The 23,533-nt window shown below is 46.4% G+C and overlaps 1 protein-coding gene across 3 annotated transcripts in view; it reads right to left on the bottom strand.

Annotated features, from left to right (window-relative positions):
* Positions 1-23,533, bottom strand: part of NTRK2 (neurotrophic receptor tyrosine kinase 2) — a 374,642-nt gene that overhangs the window by 323,500 nt on the left and 27,609 nt on the right. For all 3 annotated transcript variants that reach the window (XM_062207127.1, XM_062207126.1, XM_062207125.1), the window contains exons 2-5: positions 14,583-14,657; positions 14,399-14,470; positions 9,132-9,200; positions 5,279-5,433 (exon numbers count right to left, since the gene is read on the bottom strand). In XM_062207127.1, coding sequence (XP_062063111.1) covers positions 5,279-5,433; positions 9,132-9,200; positions 14,399-14,470; positions 14,583-14,657 — 371 coding nt within the window. The remainder of the gene's footprint in view (positions 1-5,278; positions 5,434-9,131; positions 9,201-14,398; positions 14,471-14,582; positions 14,658-23,533) is intronic.

A 23,533-nucleotide genomic window follows, 5' to 3' on the forward strand; every position in this document is an offset into this window, starting at 1 on the left:
ACAACACAGTGAACCCCTATATAGGAAAGAGCTGAGCTCAGTCAATAAAGAGGAACGCTAGGGGCCAAGGGTGCCCCACAGTAGGTGAAACTGCTGCCTGCGACACCAATTTGAACACTGGCTGCTCTGCATCCGATCCAGCTCACTGCTAATGTGCCTGGTAAAGCAGCTGAAGACGGCCCACGTGCTTGGGCCCCTGCCGTTCACACGGGAGACTCAGATGGAGTTTCTGGCTCCTGGCCCTGGCCCTGCACCGGCCTTTGTGGCCTTTTGGGGAGAGAACCAGTGGATGGAAGCGTTCTCTCTCTCTCTCTCTCTCTCTCTCTCTCTCTTTCTGTGTCACTCTGCCTTTCAAATAACTTAAAAAATAAATGTTTTTAAAAAATGGATCACTAGAGAGTGTAAAATTAAAAACCACTGGTTGAAAAGAAAACACGCAGTAACTGGAGAAAGTGTTGACAGACAAAACGATGAGGAAAGCCACTGTCCATGAAGCAGCACGAAAGGACACATGAATGAACATACTAAAAGAAGGCAGGGGAGGGGCCCGGAGCTATGGCACAGTGGGTTAATCCTCTGCCTGCAGCGCCGGCATCCCAGCTGCCCCACTTCTCATCCAGCTCCTTGCTATGGCCTGGGAAAGCAGTAGAAGATGACCCAAGTCCTTGGGCTCCTGCACCCGCATGGGAGACCCGGAAGAAGCTCCTGGCTCCTGGCTTCAGATCAGCACAGCTCCGGCCATTGTGCCCATTTAGGGAGTGAGCCAGCGGATAGGAGAGCTCTGACTCTGTCTCTCGCTCTCATTGTCTACAGCTCTGCTTCTCAAATAAATAAATAATATCTTAAAAAAAAAAAAAAGAAGAAGAAGAAGAAGAAGGTGTGGGATGGATGGTGGAACCAGAAATAGAAATGCCCATGCCATGAGAATTGCTGAATGGGAAGCTAAGCGGGAAAACAGCACAGAGCGAAAATTTAGGACGTCTGTTCAGAATGAAGACCCAAGCCCTCCTGCTGAACGGTTTCCTCTCTTGCCAAACAGAATTTCAACCAACTCAGCCCACAGCATGTTTCCAGGTGGTGACCCTGAGCAATAACACGGATAAGGAGAAAATCCTCAAAGTTTCTAGAGGAAAAAGGAAAGCCAAGGTTGCTCAGCAAGACACAAGCCACGGGCTGGCCTCTGACCCCGGCTCAGGGCGCTCAGCACAGAACAGCACAATGGATACAAAGCCTAAAGTATTTCCAGCCTAGGATTTTTAACTCAGCCGGTTCCAGCAAGAAGAAAAAAAAAAAAAAAAATGCAGCCAACCAGGCAAAAACTTGGAGATTTTTTTTTTTTTTAATTTTCTCTGAAAAAAAAAAAAAAAGTAGAAAATACACTCTTGCAGAAAGAAAACTCAACCCAAGAGGAGGTCATACGAAATGAAAGCTTCCAATAAAGTTCCAGACAGCAATGATCTTGGAGATGGGAGGAGAGAAGAAAGGAACAGAAAAGCATCTCTTTCTGTCTTGCTAAGTGTTCTCCCTGCACACCTGTAGGAATATGTGTTTAAAATATGCGCAGTAAGGGGCCGGGCGGTGGCGTAGTGGGTAAAGCCACCACCTGAGATGCTGGTGTCCCATATGGGTGCTGGTTCTAGTCCCAACTGCTCCACTTCTGATCCAGCTTTCTGCTATAGCCTTGGACAGCAATGGAAGATGGCCCAAGTGCTTGGGTCCCTGGACCTGCATGGGAGACCTGGAAGAAGCTCCTGGCTTTGGATCAGCCTAGCTCCAGCCGTTTCGGCCATTTGGGGAGTGAGCCAGCAGATGGAAGATCTTTCTCTCCCTCTGTCTGTCTCTAACTTTACCTCTCAAATAAGTAAATAAAAGATCTTTTGGAAAAATAAAGTCATCAAATGTATTCTACCACCAGTACCATGCAATGATTTAAAAACCATAGATCCATGACCTGGAAAGGTGAAGTGCAAGAGAAAGACAAGATTTATGCACAAGATAGGAAGTCATTTTCACATCAAAATGCATAATATGATCTGGACAATTACAAATATGCAAAAATACTGTGCGTGAAGAAAATCGACAGGGAAAGAACAAATCAGTTAAGAAAACAGTGATAGAAAACGCCCATGCCAATTCACCTGGCACATTCTTTCACAAGATGGTTTTTCAAGAAGCCTTTTTGACACTGAAATGAAGCCTGCATGTGACCATGACTGTAACCATTCAGTCCTAACAGATCAATCAAACCTCAGCCCTCCCGAGCGTGGACTGAAAATGTCACTCCCATATCCACAATTTGGTGACTGATTTTTAGGCAACAGAAACGAAAAATGATCAAAAATTGAAAAAGCGATTAGGAAACATGAGGACCAGTTCACTCCCTCACTTCCCCTCCCCCAATCACGATGTCCACGAAAGACACAGAAGATGGGGTGCACTAGCGGCACGCTGCCCAGAGAACCATGCCAAAAATTAAAATCGAAGAAAGCAGCACTGGTTTCGGGCAAGGGCAACGCAGACATCCATGCAGAAATCCATGTGAAATCACAGCGGGCGTCAGATGTCTCCTCTCTGGTCCTCCCAGCGGCTGCCGAACCAACGTGGCCACAACAGCCATGGGGATCTGGGAGTCATCCAAAAGGGCAGCTGACGCCACAGCGGACTTTCTTGGCCCTCCAGGCAATGTCTCTCAGCGGTGCAAATGTGTACCGGGACAGAGAAAGAACAGTTACCCTCATAGCAATCAGGAGAAGACACGTGTTAGGAGTGGGGAGATTTTAAAGTGTTGACTACCAAGGAAAACGGAGGGCAGATGGGAGAAGGCACACAGTCCCAAGATACCCAGCCCAGTGCCCTGCTCATGAAACCACAGGGCTCTGATGAGACAAAACCCCTGCAAGCAGGGTAAGCACCGTCCTTTAGGGTGAGGAACAAACACTGATTTAGTTTCATTGCAGTCGCGTTAAGTAGCGGCTGTATTTGTCTTAAATAAAACCAAGCCTAGGGGCCGGCGCCTTGCCTCACTTGGTTAATCCTCCGCCTGCCGCGCCGGCATCCCATATGGGCCCCGGGTTCTAGTCCCGGCTGCTCCTCTTCCAGTCCAGCTCTCTGCTGTGGCCTGGGAAAGCAGTAGAAGATGACCCAAGTGCTTGGGCCCTGCACCCGCATGGGAGACCAGGAGGAAGCACCTGGCTCCTGGCTTTGGATTGGCATAGTTCCAGCCGTAGCGACCATTTGCGGGGGTGAACCAATGGAAGGAAGACCTTTCTCTATCTTTCTCACTCTCTCTCACTGTCTATCTGTCAAATTAAAAAAATAAAATAAAATAAACCAAGCCTCAAACAACAGGATCTTCTCAAAGAGGCCAAGGCTTACGGTTAATAAACACATTACTCATGGTAAACAATGAGGGGTTCCGTGGCTCCCTGCTGTGCCACCAGCCATGAAGTCCGAAGCTCAGCCGCAGTAGCTGTGTGGACTTACTAACTGATGGTCTACTTGATTTACAGTGTCCACAGAGCAATAACACGCCTGTGGGAATCGTAGCATAGGGCAGAGAGGAAGACCCTAGCCACACCGCTTTGCTTTGCCTTCCTTGTAAACTCACTGGCACCCACGCAGAGCTGCAATTTTGCAGGATTGTGCATGTTTAAAACCCACAGAGGAAAACGCAGACCATAGGAGTGGGGACAGAGTAAGGCTGGGGATCTTAAACACAGACACAAGGGAAAACACGTCACAGGGCAGACGGGGGGGGGAGATAAAGATGTCAGGTGCTAAGACCAGTCTAGGAATGTGCTGGATTGACCTGCGTTTACTTGAGCTGCCAGAACACCTTTTCCAGTCTGAGACCCCTTCCGCTGTATGGCCTAGGCACCAACCAAGTGTACAAGGGCACGCCAAAACATTCGTGGAAAAATGGATTTGAAAAGTAAATTTTTTGAGCAAAAATGTTTGAGATTTGTGCATACTTTTGCCATAAAAACATTTCCTGTGGCCTTTTTAAAAACATCTCATATATGAGACCCATGAAGTGCCATGATCATAGCAGAGGTTTTTTGGATGGATGGGTGGGTAGATGGGTATACAGGTAGATGGATGGATGGATGGATGGATGGATGGATAGCTGGACGGGTAGGTGGATGGGTTGGTGGATGGCTTGCCGCTTGATGGATGGGTGGATGGGTGGATGGACAGATGGGTGGTTGGATGGGTAGATGGATGGATGGGTGGATGGGAGATGTATGTATGTATGTATGTATGGATGGATGGATGGGTAGCTGGACGGGTAGGTGGATGGGTTGGTGGATGGCTTGCCGGTTGATGGATGGGTGGATGGGTGGATGCACAGATGGGTGGTTGGATGGGTAGATGGATGGATGGGTGGATGGGAGATGTATGTATGTATGTATGGATGGATGGATGGATGGATAGCTGGACGGGTAGGTGGATGGGTTGGTGGATGGCTTGCCGGTTGATGGATGGGTGGATGGGTGGATGCACAGATGGGTGGTTGGATGGGTAGATGGATGGATGGGTGGATGGGAGATGTATGTATGTATGTATGGATGGATGGATGGATAGCTGGACGGGTAGGTGGATGGGTTGGTGGATGGCTTGCCGCTTGATGGATGGGTGGATGGGTGGATGCACAGATGGGTGGTTGGATGGGTAGATGGATGGATGGGTGGATGGGAGATGTATGTATGTATGTATGGATGGATGGATGGATAGCTGGATGGGTAGGTGGATGGGTTGGTGGATGGCTTGCCGCTTGATGGATGGGTGGATGGGTGGATGGACAGATGGGTGGTTGGATGGGTAGATGGATGGATGGGTGGATGGGAGATGTATGTATGTATGGATGGATGGATGGATGGATAGCTGGACGGGTAGGTGGATGGGTTGGTGGATGGCTTGCTGGTTGATGGATGAGTGGATGGATGGATGGATGGATGGACAGATGGATGGGTGGATGGACAGATAGATGGGTGGATGGATGGAAGAAAGGAAGGAAAAACAAACAAAGTATAAGAAATATGATTTTTTTCTGTATGGACTTTCAAGTCATCATTCAGACTCATTATTCTACTGGCAAAGAGCACTCAGCAAAGTTGCTCTCAGGTGAGTTCTGCACACTGCACACAGATGTTGTGTGCTTCTCAGGAGACATCCACACACTACACCAAATCTGGGCAGCGGCAATCTCCCCCACACTCTCTACCTCACCCATGCAATTAAATCAATTAACTAGAACTCTGATTTCAAAACGAATTACCACAATTGGGTATCTGCAGGTTTGCGAGGGGAATATTCTTGCTGCTTTCATTTAGGCAGTACAAATCCTGAGTTTCCGGGCTGGACTTGGTCTCTTGGAGAGTCTTGATCCACATAATGTCACAGGAACATGTAAACGGATTGCCCACCAGGATCCTACATGGAACAAAAGTGAAAACTCATCAGGCTCCTTCTACTGTGTGGGCTGCACTAGAGTTTATGAAGCACTACAACACTATGAAGTCCTCCTAGCCCATAACTTTTGCAAGTCATACTCAATGTCACAGGATGGCGGTGTGCGTGACTCATTTGTTTATCTAATACTTACTGAGCTCCTATTATGTGCAGACACCTTTGTGGACATTAAACAATGCAAAGTGATGTAAGACCTTCAAGAACCACAAGGAAAACAGCATCAGAAGACAAACAGCCATGATATTCAGGTAATACTTATGTTCTAAAGCATACAGAAAAATAAAGCGCCATACCAAATTTATCACGGTTGTCATACTGCTGTTAAGAAGCTCTCACATGGGAACATCAACAATAAGCTGTCAGGAAAACTAGTCTGCTCATATGTCTGACATGGAGACTCGATAATAAACTCTAACTTCAGTTTAGAACAATTTCAGCTTATGTCATCACGAGACTCTCAAAACAGCTAGAAAAGAGATGACGGAATGCTCTCGGCACAGAGAAATGATAAATGTATATGCTAATATATGCTGCATATGCTAATTACCCTGATTCGATCATAGCACATACATATGAGAGTACTTCCAAACGTTCATAAAAACCGGAATTAACAGGTGAGTTTATCTGGGGACAGAAGAATTTTGAAATCCATGCAGCTCTTCCATGACATACTTCACATTTCCCAAAACCTTTTTAAAGACCTCTTACATGGATGGATTTCAAAATCCTGTTGTCCCCTAAGTACTCTTGTGTTTTAATTCCATTGGCCACAAAGTATGCCTATATACTGAAACATCGCGTTGTACCCCACAAATAAATGTACAACTGCTATGTGTCAATTCAGACATATAAATGAACAAATAAATAAAACGAGACTAGAAGTATGAAGCTGAGTGTCCAGAGGCTGACCCGCCCAGCTCTCTGCATTATGCAACCAGAATGAGTTTCATTGATGCAAGAAATGTGGAAGGATTGGGCCGGCACCGCGGCTCACTAGGCTAATCCTCCACCTGTGGCGCTGGTACCCCGGGTTCTAGTCCCGGTCGGGGTGCCGGATTCCAGGCCAGCTCTCTGCTGTGGCCTGGGAGTACAGTGGAGGATGGCCCAAGTGCTTGGGCCCTGCACCCCATGGGAGACCAGGATAAGCACCTGGCTCCTGGCTTCAGATCAGCGCAGTGGAAAAGGAAGACCTTTCTCTCTGTCTCTCTCTCTCACTGTCCATTCTGCCTGTCAAAAAAAAAAAAAAGAAAGAAAGAAAGAAAGAAACGTGGAAGGATCGTGAGAGACCCTGGAACCACCTTCACTCTCAGGCACACGGTCGCATGCGCACACACACACACACACACATGCACGAGTGAGTGGTTAGAGGACCTGCACAGAAGAAACCACCACTGTCCAGACACCAGTCACGCTGCCTGCAATGGGTGAAGGAGGAAGTAGTCAAGAGGAAAATAAAAACCACAAGGAAAAAAAATCTTTAAATGCTTATTTATAATACTCAGTGGCCTATTTAGGATGAATTCCATTTATGGTAATGAGCCTTTAAATGAGCCCATTTAAAATCGTTCCATAGACTCTGCCTGGCACGAACCACAATACTTAAGATTTCTGTTGAGTGCAGGACCTGTGGGGCTTTGCACCATCATTTACTCCTGTGGTTTTCTGGTCGGGTTCTAAGAATCTCAGGGAGATCCCTGGAGACTTTCCCGAGAGTTTCTTTGGGGGAAATGTGGTCACGGTAGACTGGTTTAATTTGTGTCTGCTTGATTGTCTCCAAGTATCCCGCCCACACCAAAATAGGATTTGACGCTATGAGATATGAAATACAACGTGGAACAGACCACCCCGCCCCCAATCAGCTTAAACTCCACTAATCCAAGATGCTTCCTGGAGTTCTGCATGCATGAAAACCTATGGGGTCTTTCTAAAATGAGGGTGTGATTCAATCAGCAGAAGGGATTAAGAAGCAAAGGGATGCTCCCATTGCCGTGTTTGTATGAGCACACGATGCTGGCGGGCAGCTGGCCTCTCCCCCAGCAATCTCTGTGCAAAGCCCTCCTACAAGGACCACCACAGCACATTACACTTGCTTGTTTAGATTTCTCTCTCTCCCTCCAGAGAGCAGAATCTCAGATACAGAAACGTCTCTCCTTCTGTCCTCATGGGCTACTGTTACATTAGTTTGATCTGTACACTAAGTTGGTTGGATACCAAGACAGAAAGCTGGAAGCAACAATTTCATCTTAAATCTGTCCAGACAGTTTTATGCAGTGATACCCAGAATCCGATCTTGAGCACCTTATTCTATTTCACACCGAGTGAAAGCTATGCCTGTGATAGAAACACCAGTGAACACACATGCACCACATGTTCTCCGTCATATGTGGCAGCTAAATAAGTTGACCTTGTGGCAGTAGAGAACAGAGCGGAGGTTACCCAGGCCCTGGGGAGGGCACGGAAGAGAAGGAGGAGGATAGAGAGTTTGGTGATGGAGAGCAAACATACAGTTAGACAAAAAGAATCAGTCCTGTGTTCTTGGCACCGCAGGGTGACCGGCGTCAACAACATTGTATTGTGTATTTCAAAACAGCTGCAAGAAAGGATGTTGGACACTCCAAATATTTGGATGATGCTTATGACTTAGGTACTCTGATTTAATCATTAGACATTGCAGTCATCTATGAAAATATCACACTAGACTCCCTAAGTGTGTACAATGATGGGTCCATTTAAAACAATTTTTGTAGGAGGAAATGCTAGAGTTTCAACTTCCATATTCGATTTATTCCACATAACCACCAATCGCCGAGACTCTGTCACCCCCGTTACTCCCTACTAATTCCTGTCGTCTCCTCCTTGGAGGCAGCTTCGATTCTGCACGGATGCTTATCTACGGGGGTGGACGTTCACCAGAGGACTCTGCTGCCCAACCATCCGGGCCCACGTGTGCCACACACAGTGTCTGTCTTCGGGATCCTTTGGGCCTCTCACCCAGAGGAGGGACGTCAGTTCACACAGGCTTCTTGGTGATAACACCAAGAACTGAGCACACTGGCAATGCAGGCTGTTAGTCATCAACACATTGCAGTGTTGTTCTTATCATGTCACAGCAGAGGAAATCAGGACACGCGGATAAATATTGAATGGAGTGGCAGACGCAGAAGAACATCTCCCAGAGATGGGTGGGCGGGGAGGGCCAGCTCTCCTCCAGTGTTTGCCACTCCCCCGTGGCACTGTCGCTGACAGACAGGGTGGAGGAGTTCTACCCACTGCTATTATCTCCTTGAATGGATTTGCTTGACTTCAGGGCCTGCCCATAACAGGAGCCACACAGATGCTAAGACGGATACAGCTATTTGGACACAAAACCACCTTCTTTTCTTCTTTTTCCCTCTAGCAGAAAATAAAGGCTGTGTGTAAAAACATGAAAGCCCTTCATAAATGATAGCACACTATTGAGATTTCTATTTTTTTTTTCAATGTATCAAACCACCTTTTCATGAGGGAATAAAAGAACAAGAGGCTGAAGCTCTAGGAATCATTTTTCCAGAATTTTGATGTAAACGTAGACCTGCAACTTCACTCACTTAAAAAAAAAAAGAAAATTATCATGATCTTTGAAAATGTTTCCCCAAGTACAACAGAAAGTCATTACTTACAGCTCGGATAAGTCAAGGTGACGGAAATGTTTCCTAGACAAACTCGTCAGTTTGTTTCTGGTAAAATTTCTGAAAGAAATAAAAAACACCAACGTGAATTTAGAATGCTGCATTTTAGGAGCAAAGTCATGGAGATTTTCTTTTCAAGATATAATTTTATTTGTTCATTGAATTTGCCTCACCTAGACCCAATCAACACTTTATTCCATCTGGACTGATAGCTCAATTTTTACCCAAACTTTCAGACTATTCTTGCTAATGGGGGCATCCAATATTGTCTATGTTTTTTAAGATTGACTTTATTCATTTGAAAGACGGAGTAGCCGAGAAAGAGATCTTGCATTCATTGGTTCCCTCTTCAAATGGCCACAACAGCCAGGGCTGGGCCAGGTCAAAGCTAGGAGCCAGGAACTCCATCCCAGTCTCCCACATGGGAGGCAGGGGCCCAGGTACTTGGGTCATCCTCTTCTTCCCCAGGTGCTTTAGTAGAAGTTGGATCAGAGGTGGAACAGCTGAGAGTTGAAGTGCTGTTCCAACATGGGATGCCAGCATTGCAAGCGTGGTTGAGAACAATGTGCCACAACATGGGCCCCTCATTTTGTCTATTTTTCATTTCTCTCCTACCCAAAAGTTTATTTTTCATATGCCGATTAAGAGTCAAGTATATACTTCCTAGAGATCCTAGCTGTATGAACAACTCATAGGCGGATATGTAAAATCAAACACAATTTAAAAATATAAGCTCACCAGGGGAAAAAGAATCTAATTTAAGCAGCATCATGAATGTTTGGAAGTTGTGTGGCATACAAAACTGTATTAACTGAATTTAATATGACTTTATAGGAGAAAAAAAAACTACGCATTGATCAATTCTGCTGAGATTGTTTATATATGACCTAGAGAAGTAGATAATTCCATCATGATAACAACATCATCAGGTCTTAAGGAATATGTCAGATTTTATCTTGAACTAGTGTAACAACATATCATCTTGAGATCTGGACCAATCAGACAACAACAAAGATAACATATCTGTGATTAAGAAAGCAATCATGACTGTCTGGGCATGTTCCAAACATTTAGTTGTGTTCAAAGGATGAGCATCTCCAATGACCAATGCCATGAGTCTTGTGGTGGGAAATTGAAAGCTGTAACCTTGGTGGTGGGTTCATTCTGTGAGTTTGTTTACTGCTTGGATATATTAACAGTGAGTCCAACACTTGGGCCTCTAGAAACGTGTTTCATAAGCAACAGGAATGTAAAACAAACACCAACTTTCACAACAAGAGCCAAGACCTCAACAGACCAGAGGAAGCCAACAGTCTTTCCATGCCGGTTTCCTGCTCAGGAAAGCAAGGGTTGGGCTGAGGTTCAGCAAGCACCTTGAGACTGAGGGTGACAGCAACCCTGGGCCCCTTCCCCGGGGCTGCTCGGCTGTGTGGACCCAATGCAGCGATGGGTTAAAGCATTCTGGTGTCTGAGTAACTGTCTGCAAAGTGAGGTGAAAACCCAGAAGCTACTGGATGAGCCACAACAGCAGGATGTGTGTGTCCACTCCCCAGTTCAATTCTATGTTGAGATTTCCACTCATCCCAACTCCCACCTTCACTAGGGACCATCCTTCCTTCCACCCTTGCTTCTTCTTCTCTCTTCCTACCGGGTGGGAAGTGCTCACCCGCATAACAAAACAACCCACAGAGAGGTTGTAAAATGTGCCTACAGAAACCTTGTCTTCTGGAATGTTCTGGAGTGTGAATGAAGAATGGGTGGCACTAAAGTGTAATGCATCAAAAAAGTCAACCTTGTCTTATATGGTCCCGTCTTTAAGACACAGTTTTCCACCTTTATCAGGAGTCCTCACCCTGAAAGAGAGAGAGAGAGAGAGAGAGAGAGGAAGGAAGGAAGGAAGGAAGGAAGGAAGGAAGGAAGGAAGGAAGGAAGGAAGGAAGGAAGGAAGGGAGAAAGAAAGAGAGAGAGAGAGAGAGGAAGAAAGAGAGAGAGAAAGAAAAAGAACGAACTAACGAGTGAGAAAGAACCCTATTCTTCATCCCTAGGAACAAAGAGGGGGGGACCCCAAGCAGGAGGCCTCTGAGTACCCAGGCTCTCCCTGCCCACTGCAAAGGACCAGCCCGGCAGCTGCTGCCCGTGTTCAGCTGCCAACAGCACAGCACAGAGCCGGGTTACCGGCCAAGGAACAAGACGCGTTTTATGAATCATACTTATTATTGGGGCCAAAAGCCAAAAGAGGAGGAAGAGAGGAGGGGGGAACAAAACCCACAATCCTCTTACTGTTTCGTTACAGAACTTTGCAAAGGAGCTAATTAGCACCTCTGCGAAGCCTCTGGAAAACACAAACACTGGCTTTTCTTGCAGCCCCTTGGTGCCTAGGGGCTGAGCAGAGACAAAAGGCACCAACAAGGACGCTCAGCCACCAGTCACGGGCCCCGGACAGTCGCCACAGGATGGGAGTAAGCGCAGGCGCCAGACAGGAGTGGTGACAGTGAGACAGGAGGGCCAACTGGAATTCCCCTGACACCGGAAGCCGAGCGGACTGATGCTGCGCACATTCTTATACTGATGGGGAAACTCGGAGGGAGAGAGGATGGGTGCATTCCCAGGGGTACACAGAAGCAGCTTTTAATGCACATTTCTTTCTCAGCTCCGTTCCCCTTCCCGAGTTGAGATTTGAGGAAGGAGTGCAATTTACATGTGGAAAATACGGGGAAGAACAAGCCCATCCATTCCCCCCAGTCATAAGCAGAGGCTGGGACTCAAAGCCGGCATGGGAGACCCTGGAGCCCCCTCCTCCCTCCCTGCCACTCTCAAAAGCAAACTGCTCTGTGCAGTTGTGTACTGGGGTGGCTAAGGGCCTACCACCATTTTGCAACTTCTTCATAGCCACCTGTCACACATACCTAATTCCTCTCTCGCCATCTGACAATGGCTACAAATAGCAATCGTTTTTGAAGCTGGACCAATGATTGGCTTCCCAACGCTTGTCTCTTAAGGAAATTAACTAGAGTACATATGACTATTCAGTCTACTATTTCCAAGTGACACCTCTTTGAGAAAAAGGGACATGGGGACAGCGTCGTGCCTGAGCCAGTTGAGCTGCCACCTGTGGTGCCACCATGCCAAACCAGCTGGTTGCTGGATGCTCTGACAGCAGCAGAAGATGGCCCAAGTGCTTGACCCCTAATACCCATATGGGAAACCTGAATGGAATTCTTGAATAGCTCCTGGCTTTGACCTGGCCCAGACCCGGCTATTGCAACGATTCAAGGGGTGAACCAGCAGATGGAAGATCTCTTTCTCTCTCTGGCTCTCCTTCTCTCTCTGTCACTCTTGCTTTCAAATAAATAAAATGAATCTAAAAAAAAAAAAAGAAACATGAACAGATATTTAGCTTCCTATATGTTGTATATGACACATAGGAATGCCATTAAAATTATTCCACCATATATCACCATAAAAATATACAAGGTAGCTTTGGTAGTCACATAAATTGCATACAAGGAAAATGCAAGATGTAAGCATATCAATCAATTCTAACTAACCACAGTCCACTGTACAAATTATAACACAAGGAGCAGCGATGTGATGAAACAGCCAGTGAAATGTGGTTGTGAGTAATTTGGGTCTAAGGTTAGCTGTAATGAAAATGCCAGAACTTAACTGCTGAGGTCATTAACACATCCAAGAGATTGCATTAGAGTACTTGGCTTTTTCCTTCTACCCAGCGTTTATCTTGTTGACGCTATCAAGGCCTACGCAGACACGAGCTCTGTATGGGCAAACTACAGCATGACTGCAGACGGGATGCCAAAAAGTGTTTAAGTGAAAAGCGTTCAGAAAGTTCCTTGGGGCTTCATCACACGTTCACAGAATGTCTTATGTCTTAATTCCTCCAACTTTATTTTGAAAGTGACTGCATCATCCATGCCACCTATAAAACATCATGTCATGACACTGGCTTTATGGAATTAACACTGTAACATTGTCCGTGTCATCAAAGATCTCCACACGGTGTCCAGGCTCTCTGCTCTAAGAGGAGGAGTCTTCCTCTAACTGGCGTGGAAACCAGTTGAGGACCAGTTCTCCCCCATAAAATACAGAGGACCGATGTTACAAGAAGGGCTGATTCTCTGGCTACACAGATGACACAAATTTTATTCCTGAAGTCTTATTTTAAGAACATGGAGACGAGTTAGACCTGGTGGCATACTTCTGTCACCTACAATCCTTGGACCTGGGCGACTCCTAGAACACCCTCTGTCTGCTTTTACTTATAAAGTAGGGACCAAAAAAAAAAAAAAAAAAAAAAAAAAGATTTTCTCTACCAATTAGCAGAAAAACAACCAAATGAAACAATGCAGGTGTGACTCCTAAAGGCAAACTCTGGACTATGAGACAGGTAAGGTTTTGCCTCAGAGAGGATTTGATGTGTCAAAAATGAGCCATTGAATGAAGCAATGATCTTGTAGCAGAAGCTCCTCTGAAAACATGGGAGATGGAGGACACCAGTCTCAGCTGAGAAGTCCAAACAAACATTGCTCACCTGGGTGCTCTTCTGTTTAATAAGAAACTATCAGGAAGGTGACACCTTACCAAGGTGAAAGCCATGATATAGGTCATTTATCAGCAAACAACCAGACAGCTGCCATTTTCCAAATTTCCATTTGATTTCAGTTAACAGAACATCACCACGACTTTGGGGAAAACATTTCCTAGTGTTAATACTTGTCTGACCCTCAGCATTCCCCATGATTGATTTTTCTCCACTTTTATCAATCCATGACAGACAGCTGTGGGAATATGATAACTCAAACGAGGGCCTATTATGGGGAGGGAGAGCATTAGTAACTTTGAGTTCCCTGAAAAGGCCAAGGCCAAGGCCAATTCAGCTCTTTCAGTTGCACCAGTTTGATGTCTTCCAGGGAGCGTGTTATGATTCCAAGGGAAAGAATCAAGGGTTGAGTACAAGGCCATAGTTTTCACATCAGGCTCCTTGCTGTTGGCCTATTGCTCGGTCCAAGATGGAAATGGCCCAGAACTTCATGAAAGGGAATAAACAAGTTGTTCTAAGTACTCCTCTGAAGCTATTCAGAAATCAAACAAAATCAAAGCTAATGTTCCTAAGCTATTATCACAGCTATACTAACTTCTAAAAAGAAGGTTTAGAGTTGGAAAAGCAGGAAAATAAACAAAGGAGGAAAATACTGAATAAAATTGGGTCCTGGGAAGCGAAAGAATCAACTTCTACTTACATATGCTGCAGGTTGCTGTTTTTCAGAAACGCCTTGTAAGCCACAAATTTTAAGCCGGAATCCACAATTGTCCTAAGAAAACACAGAATCACATGTTTGTTAGGACTCTCCCTGAGGTGCCCACCTTTCCACGGCAGAGCAGAGGAGAAGCCTGAGACAATTTATACAAGGCCGGAGTACTCACAGATTTCTCAGTCCCACGTAAGCCTCAATATCATCTTCATTGATGATTTCTAACTTTTTCTGGTTTGCAATGAAGCTGCAACAAAGCAGAGAGCGAATACTGTTGATTTGGGATGCAGATAAGAGCATAATGGATAACGTCCCTTCAGCCTCACCAAGGTATCCAAGGCAAGCCCTCCACACCCACCCTAGCCCTGTCATTTTGTCTTCCCAAAGACCACAAGAGGAGCAACACTGAGTCTGATGGAGAAACAACCATGACTGACCGGGTTTCATGGTCAATGATCAGTTCGCCAAGTCCCATTTTTTTTCCTCATCTTGTATCAGTTATGAATTTCAGTTTTCCATTTGCAGGGCATTGCCAATGCACGGAGGTGAAAACATCTTTGAAATGCACCTGCTACGTCTCAAAGGCTGCTCGTCCTCACAGATTCGCCGGTGTCATCATCTCGTCACTGGGTTAGATGAGCCCCATCTTCCCTGACATCCCCTGAGAAGCAGGCGCTCCCTTCTCTTGCTTCCCAAACCCCTGCAGTGCATGCCCCCCCCTCACCTCTCCCTTCCTTCCTCCTCCCCTCTCTCTCTTTCCTTGGCCCAGCATGCCCCTGCCAGCAAGAATCCAAAGTTTTTCTTTTCACATGGCCTTGGTTCACTGTCTGTATAAACTTCTCTGCATTTCAGGCATGGAAAGCCAAGACATAGTGGCAAAAACGGTTCTGCATGAAAGATCTCTAAGGGTGAGACCCCAGTGGAAAGAAGGGGCCATCAAAGAAGGAGGTACCTTTCTCTGAAGGGAGGAGAGAACTTCCACTTCACATGTGGCCCTCTCTAAAAAACCTGCGGAGTTTGTGGACTCAAGAGGCTTCCATAGCCTTGGCAGCTCATGACAAGAGCCTCTGGTGTTCACTGACGTCATAAATAAGAGTGTCAATTGTTAAATCAACAACAGGAGCCACTGTACACTTGCTCCCCATGTTGGACCTCTGTCCTTAATGAGGTGTACTATGAGAATCAATGGTAAAACTTGTCTTCAAACAATACTTTATACTTTGTGTGTCTGTGTGGGTGCAAATAGTTGAAATCTCTACTTAGTATAGAGTTGGTCTTCTGTATATAAAGTCAATTAAAAATTAATCTTAATGGAAAATGGAATGGGAGAGGGAGTAGGAGGTGGGATGGGAGTGCGGGTGGGTGGGTGGGAATGGGGAAAGAAACACTATATCCCTAAAAGCTGTACATATGAAAATTTGTATTCATGAAATAAAAACCTTCAAAAAAACAAAAAACTTCTCTGCCATCCCCTCCCCAACCCTCGAACATGGAAGTGGATGAATAACTGGTCACAGAGAGAACTCCATCTTGGTCATGATGATTGGCTTAGAGATATGCATGTCACACAATTAGACCAATGAAAACCTTCCCTAAGATTAAACTAATGAATGCTGGCCGAGAGAGAGAGAGCAAGAGCGAGAGTGTGTCTCTTTCTTTCTCTGGGATTATGGCTGAGGGATGACACAGGCCTAGAGCTTCTACAAAGGAAAGAAACTACGCACAAATGAAAACAGCACATAAAAGAAAAGAGAGCTAAAGAGATCTAAATGGGATGCTGAAAACACCACTTGGGAGTTTGGATCCAGCTATCTCTGAGGCTAGATGTCACTAACCTCAGTTGGACAGAGATTTCTGGGATTTGAAATCATCAGCAAAGGCCCTGGGAATACAAGCACACAGCTATTACAACTACCATAATGGAGCTTCCTGCATTCTACCTTGTCCTACAGGTATTAAAGTGCCTGTGTCTAGTCACTTTTCTTAGATCACAATCTTTTTGAAGATAATTCTGTTTTATAATTCTTAAAATGCATCACGGTAGTCTTTTTCCTCAATACTTCACACAGGGTAGGCACTGAAAGGAATGGATGGATGGACAATTGGAGACAGAGACTGAGGGATGGATGGACGGCTGAGCAAATGGACAGAAAACAGCTGGCGTTACAAAGGCGGTAAAGAAAGTTATGCCATTTTCCTCTTTCTTTTTGAAAAAAATTAAGACGCATGATACATAACATGTTCCAATTAAGACACCACATATATATGTGACAGAGCTTCAGAAAGTTCATGTAAAATGCATCTTATGAAAAAGCTGCACAAATTTGAAAATTTTCCACCAAAATAACATCTTAATTTCATTTTTTACGAATTTTTTGATGTCACCTTCAATATACCTCTGCCATCAACAACATTAAAATGAAAAAAAAAAAAAAGTGGAAAGCCATAGTGGAGAACATTCAGCACACACTACTGGGTACCTTCTACCCAGCAAAGAAAGTGAGAACAAGATACATGCTAAAGAATTGAGCATTTCTGGGGCTAGTGCTGTGGCATAGAGGGTAAAGCAGTGGCCTGTAGGGCCGGCATCCCATAGGGGCACCGTTCGAGTCCCGGCAGCTCCTCTTCCAATCCAGCTCTGTGTTATGGCCTAGGAAAGCAGTAGAAGATGGCCCAAGTGCTTAGGCCCCTGCACCTATGTGGCAGACCCGGAAGGAGCTCCTGGCTCCTGGCTTAGGATTGGTGCAGCTCCGGCCATTGCGGCCAACTGGGGAGTGAACCATCAGATAGAAGACCTCTCTCTCTCTCTCTCTGCCTCTCCTCTCTCTGTGTAACTCTGACTCTCAAATAAATAAATAAATCTTTTTTAAAAAAAAGAATTGGGCATTTCTTCTTATAAAACAAAAATCAAAACTAAAAGTAGGTAAATTCTCTGAAAGAACCAAATTATACCAAAGAGAAATCATTTTAAAAAGAACCCCACAAGGCCGGCGCCGCGGCTCACTAGGCTAATCCTCCGCCTTGCGGCGCCGGCACCCCGGGTTCTAGTCCCAGTCAGGGCACTGGATTCTGTCCCGGTTGCCCCTCTACCTGTCCAGCTCTCTGCTGTGGCCCGGGAGTGCAGTGGAGGATGGCCCAAGTGCTTGGGCCCTGCACCCCATGGGAGACCAGGAGAAGCACCTGGCTTCTGGCTTCGGATCAGTGCAGTGCGCCGGCCGCAGCGCACGAGCCACGGCGGCCATTGGAGGGTGAACCAACGGCAAAAGGAAGACCTTTCTCTCTGTCTCTGTCTCTCTCTCACTGTCCACTCTGCCTGTCAAAAAATAAAATAAAAAATAAAATTTAAAAAAAAAGAACCCCACAAACACTTTCCCCAATTGCATAAATCGAAAAGCAGCTTCCTCTCCAAGATCTTGGTTTTCTCCCTGATTTGAAAGGGCTGGCACCTAACAGATGCACAGGAAGAGTTCACTCCCCTCTGGAAACATTTCAAGACTTACACTGAAGACTTGGTTTTCTACATCACGTTTTTATGAAACATTTCAAAATGACCACACTTGAGAGATATTTTCCCAAGATTTTCATTCCGCTCACATTTTCACTAGAGAGCACGTGACGACGTCACTCTTCACAATCCCCTCACAATGAAAACTGCGTTCCAGAAATTCCCTAAATGTTAAATGCTGGAGTGAGCCTTTGGCCTGATTGCGGCACTGCTTGGGATGCCTGCATCCCATCTGCAAATGCTTAGAATCAAGCCCTAGCTCTGCTCCTGCTAGTGCGCACCCTGGGAGGCAGCTGATGATGGCTCAAGGACTTGGGTTCCTCGCCACCCAAACTGAGTTCCCAGCTCCTGGTTTTGGTCTCAGCCCAGTCCTTCCCATTGTGGGCATTGTGGAGTGAACAGGGAGACAAAAGATCTTTATTTCTCTAAAGAAATAAAGTTAATGCTTTCTCTCATGCCCCCTGGCAGCAAAAAGGGTTGCTAACATGGACAAGTTTTCCTTTAGAGTTCCCCACCAGGACTTCCAGACAAGCCTGCCTGGCCCACTCCGTCCAGTTGAGCTAGCATGATGGTTGTCACTGTCCTGAACTCACCTGACAGCTCTGTCCCTGTCAACCTGGACCACTGTTGAATCCTACGATTACAACAAGTACCTTACAACAGGGTGCTCAACGGGTACCTAGTCCACATCTGTGACCCAAAGCATTTACCTTTAGTCTTCTTCTAGTAATCCCTTTATGTTTATTTTAGTTTTACCTAATATTTAATTTAGAAGCTCCCCAGATATATTCCATAAAATACAGCAAGCTAACAAATTAAAAAAAAAAAAAAAAAGGAAGGTACAAAGGCAAGGAAAGCAAGGAGAAAGACATCAATGGGATGAGGAGTTAAGCCTAAAAAATGCATATCCATTAGCCCCTGGATCCATGGATTCTACATCCACAGATCAACCAATGGAGGCTGGAAAATATTTGAAAAATAAAAGGTCTCCGGTCAACATGAAGGACATGTTTTCTTCTTGCTCCTTAAACAATGCACCATAACAACTATTTATGTAGCATCTACATTATGTTAGGTATTAGAATGATCTAGGGATGACTTAAAGAACTTAAGAGGGGCCAGCACTGTGGCACAGTAGGTTAATCCTCCATCTGCAGCACCAGCATCCTGTATGGGTGCCAGTTCGAGTCGTAGCTGCTCCACTTCCGATCCAGCTCTCTGTTATGGCCTGAGAAAGCAACAGAAGACCGCTCAAGTCCTTAGGCCCCTGCACCCACATGGGAGACCCAGAAGAAACTTGTGGCTCCTGGCTTCAGAGCTGCATAGCTCTGGCCGTCGCTGCCATATGGGGAGTGAACCAGTGGTTGCAAAACCTTTCTGTCTCTCCCTCTCACTGTCTGTAACTCTAATTGTCAAATAAATAGAATAAAATCTTTAAAAAAAAAAAAAACATAAGAGGAGGTGTGAAGGTTATATGCAAATACTACAGCATCTTATAGAAAGTACCTGAGCATCTGTGGAATTTGGTACCCACAGAAGGTCTGGAACCAAGCTCCCCGGGGCACCAAGGCAGGGCTTGACTTGTTAGGGAAAGGCCACATGTTCAATTCTAAGCTTCCCAGTTACTGACACCCAAGAAGAGAAGCAGATGGGGAGACAGGTCAGTGACAAGTTCAGAGTCCGTGAGATGAAAACGTGCCAGCCACGAGCCAAAGCCTAACTGTTCTGTGCCCTAAAAGCCGGCAAGGACATGCTACCGACAGCCATCAAAAGAACCATGTGAACGGGGAGAAACGGTCCCCAGAGAAAACTCCAGGATGTCCTGGGAGCGTAAATTCTGGTCCTGGCCGAAATGGAAGCACCAAGGGAAGAGTGGAGTGCAGAGTCGCAGTCACTCCCCCTGGCGGTGAGGCCCAGGGGTTCCCCTCACAAGCACCATCTGCAGAGAAGCCCACTAACTACAAATGGCTCATAAAATCAACCCCCGAGGAAATGCTCTGCAGCTACCACTAAGAAAAGAAGCCGGGCCGGCACCGTGGCTCAACAGGCTAATCCTCCACCTTGTGGCGCCGGCACCCGGGTTCTAGTCCTGGTCGGGGCGCCGGATTCTGTCCCAGTTGCCCCTCTTCCAGGCCAGCTCTCTGCTGTGGCCCTGGAGTACAGTGGAGGATGCCCCAAGTGCTTGGGCCCTGCACCCCATGGGAGACCAGGAGAAGCACCTGGCTCCCGGATTCGGATCAGCACGGTGCGCCAGCAGCAGCGCGCCGGCCACGGCAGCCATTGGAGGGTGAACCAACAGCAAAAGGAAGATCTTTCTCTCTGTCTCTCTCTCACTGTCCACTCTGCCTGTCAAAAAGGAAAAAAAAAAAAAAGCAGCAGCCAACAGGGGCAGGCTTGCAGCACTGGAGTTAAGCTTCCACTTGGGACACCACATCTCACATTGAAGTGCCTGTCTGGGTTAGAGTCCCAGCTCCACTTCCTATTCCAGCTTCCTGCTAATGCACACCCTGGGAAGGCAGTGGTGATGGCTCAAGTTCGAGTCCCAGCTGCTCCACTTCTGATCCAGCTCTCTGCTACAGCCTGGGAAGGCAGTAGAAGATGGCTCAAGTCCTTGGGCCTCTGCATCTGCATGGGAAGACCCAGAGGAAGCTCCTGGCTCCTGGCTTCGGATCGGCGCAGCTCTGGCCATTGGGGAATGAATCACCTGATGGAAGACCTCTCTCTCTCTCTCTCTCTCTCTCTGCCTCTCCTTCTCTCTCTGCGTAACTCTGACTTTCAAATAAATAAATAAATCTTTAAAAAAAAAAGAATTTGGATCCTTGCCATCCCCCTGGGAGACTAGGATGGAGGTCCCAGTTCCTGGTTTCAGCCTAACCCAGCCCTGGCCATTGTAAGCATTAAGGAGTGAATCAGCAGATGGAAGTGCACTCTCTCTGCCTCCTTTTATCTCCTGTCCACCTCTCCCTTTGCTTTTCAAATAAAATACATACAATTTTTAATTAAAAAAAAAAAAGGCATCCAGTAAAGCTAATAAGAGACAATTCACAAAAGAGACACCTTAGTGACCAGAAACATGTAAGATGCTGTTCATCTCACAAGGAAGCCAAAATGCAAATTAAAGCTACAATGACTTGCAGATCCCCTGCCCCCATGCTAACAAAATGCTTAAAGTGTGACAATACACAGCATTCCTAAGGATGTGGACAATCTCACACACTGTCGAAGGGAGTGTAAACTGAAGTACCCACCTTGAAGATGCTTCTTCAGTATCTCTGGAAAATCACAAAATCCACACCCTTTGCAGCCCAGCCACTCGACTTCCCAGAATTCACCTAAGAGAAACTCTCACCCACGGGCACAAGGGCAGAGATACAGAAATCTCCACTGGAAGACGGTCAACAGAATCTTATGGCGCTCACTGTGACAAAGTCAACAGCTGGAAAGAATCCCAGTATCCATCCACAGAGAAACAGAAATTCTTTTTTTTTTTTTTATTTGACAGGTAGAGTTACAGACAGTGAGAGAGAGAGAGAGAGAAAAAAAGGTCTTCCTTCCATTGGTTCAGCCCCCAAATGGCCACTACGGCTGGCGCTGCGCCGATCCAAAGCCAGGAGCCAGGTGCTTCCTCCTGGTCTCCCATGCAGGTGCAGAGCCCAAGCACTTGGGCCATCCTCCACTGCCTTCCCAAGCCAAACCTTCCCGGGCCACAGCAGAGAGCTGGACTGGAAGAGGAGCAACCAGGACTAGAACCTGGGGCCCATATGGGATGCCGGCTCCGCAAAGTGGAGGATTAACCAAGTGAGCCATGGCACCGGCCCCTAGAAACAGAAATTCTTAAAACTGAAGTATGTTAAATACACGAACTAAATCAAATCAAATCTATATATCTGAGCAGAAAGAGATCTCTATACTGAGAAAAGGCAAACAAGATGATGTGTTGATAACATCATTAATGTGAACTTTTAAAAATACACAGAAAACAACGTCACACAGTGTTCACCGTCAAGTTCATTCGTAATCTAGGAAGAGATGAGGTGTTGAGACGCCTGCACCCTTATCAGAGTGCCAGGGTTTCATGCCTGGTGCTGGCTCCTGGCTCCAGCTTCCTGCTCATGCAGACCATAGGAGGCAGCAGTGATGGCTCAAGTCATTGGGTTCTTGCCATCCACACGGGAGACCTGGATGGAGTTCTTGGCTTCCGATCTCAGCCCAGGCCCACCCAGCCCAGGCCACTGTAGGCAGTGGCTCAGTAGAAGAGGGAGCTCTCTCATTTGCTCTCACTCTCTCACTCTTGCTTTCCTTCATATAAATAAATAAAAAGATGGGGGCCAGCACTGTGGCGTAGCAGGTAAAACCACCGCCAGCAATGCCAGCATCCCATATGAGCACCAATTCGAGTCCCGGCTGCTCCATTTCTGATCCAGCTCTCTGCTATAGCCTGGGAAAGCAGTAGACGATGGCCCAAGTCCTTGGGCCCCTGCACTCACGTGGGAGACCCTGAAGAAGCTCCTGGCTCCTGGCTTTGGATAAGCACAGCTCCAACCATTGCGGCCAACTGAGGAGTGAACCAGCAGATGGAAGACCTCTCTCTCCCCCTCTCTCTGCCTCTCCTTCTCTCTGTGTAACTCTGACTTTCAAATAAATAAATAAATCTTTTTGAAAAAAATAAAAAGATGATTACAAAAAAGTTACATTTGGAAAGCAGAACAGGTCTGGGATAAAGAAACTTAAGCTGGTAAATGATGTATTTTATTAAGCTGCTATGAACTATTTATTTTGTCGAGAACAAAAAAGACAACATAAAGATAAAAATGGTAAAGCATCCATTCTGAACATAAATACATGAGGTTATTATGTCATTATGCTTTCAGGAACGTTCTGAATCTATAAAGAAAGAAGGAAGGGTGAGAGGAAGACAAGAAAAGAAAGAGAGCTAGCGGGGCTAGCACTGTGGCTCAGTGGGTTAATGCCCTGGCCTGAAGCGCCTGCATCTCATATGGGTGCCAGTTCTAGTCCCAGCTGTTCCACTTTTGATTCAGCTCTCTGCTGTGGCCTGGGAAAGCGGTGGAAGATGGCCCAAGTCCCTGGGCCCCTGCACCCATGTGGGAGACCTAGAAGAAGCTCCTGGCTCCTGGCTTCAGATGAGCTCAGCTCTGTCCATTGCAGCCAACTGGGGAGTGAACCAGTGGATGGAAGACCTCTCTCTCCCTCTCTCTGCCTCTCCTCTCTCTGTTGTAACTCGACTTTCAAATAAATAAATAAATCTTAAAAAGAAAAAGAGAGCTAGAAAGAGACAGAGCAGAAAGACAAACCCCAGGACTCAGGGGACCAAGTATCTGGTCCCCAGACCACCCACGTGGCAAGCCGCATTCAGAGCTTCCTGCTGCCTTGCCTGAGCCTCTAGGCACAAGTGGAAGATGAAGGCACACGCTGTGCTGCCCCCTGCTGGTGATTTCCACCTGCCTGGTGGGGGGGGGGGGGTGGCCTGGCAACACCAGGCCTTTCCACCCTCCCACCTCCAGCCCTCAGCAGGCTTCCCGGAGAAAAACCACTCCCCCTGTTGCCATCAGACTGCTATGCAACAGTGGACTGTGTCCTGGGTAAGATCTGCTTATCAC

Source organism: Lepus europaeus, chromosome 12 (assembly GCF_033115175.1).
Source record: "Lepus europaeus isolate LE1 chromosome 12, mLepTim1.pri, whole genome shotgun sequence".
Taxonomy (NCBI): Eukaryota; Metazoa; Chordata; class Mammalia; order Lagomorpha; family Leporidae; genus Lepus; species Lepus europaeus.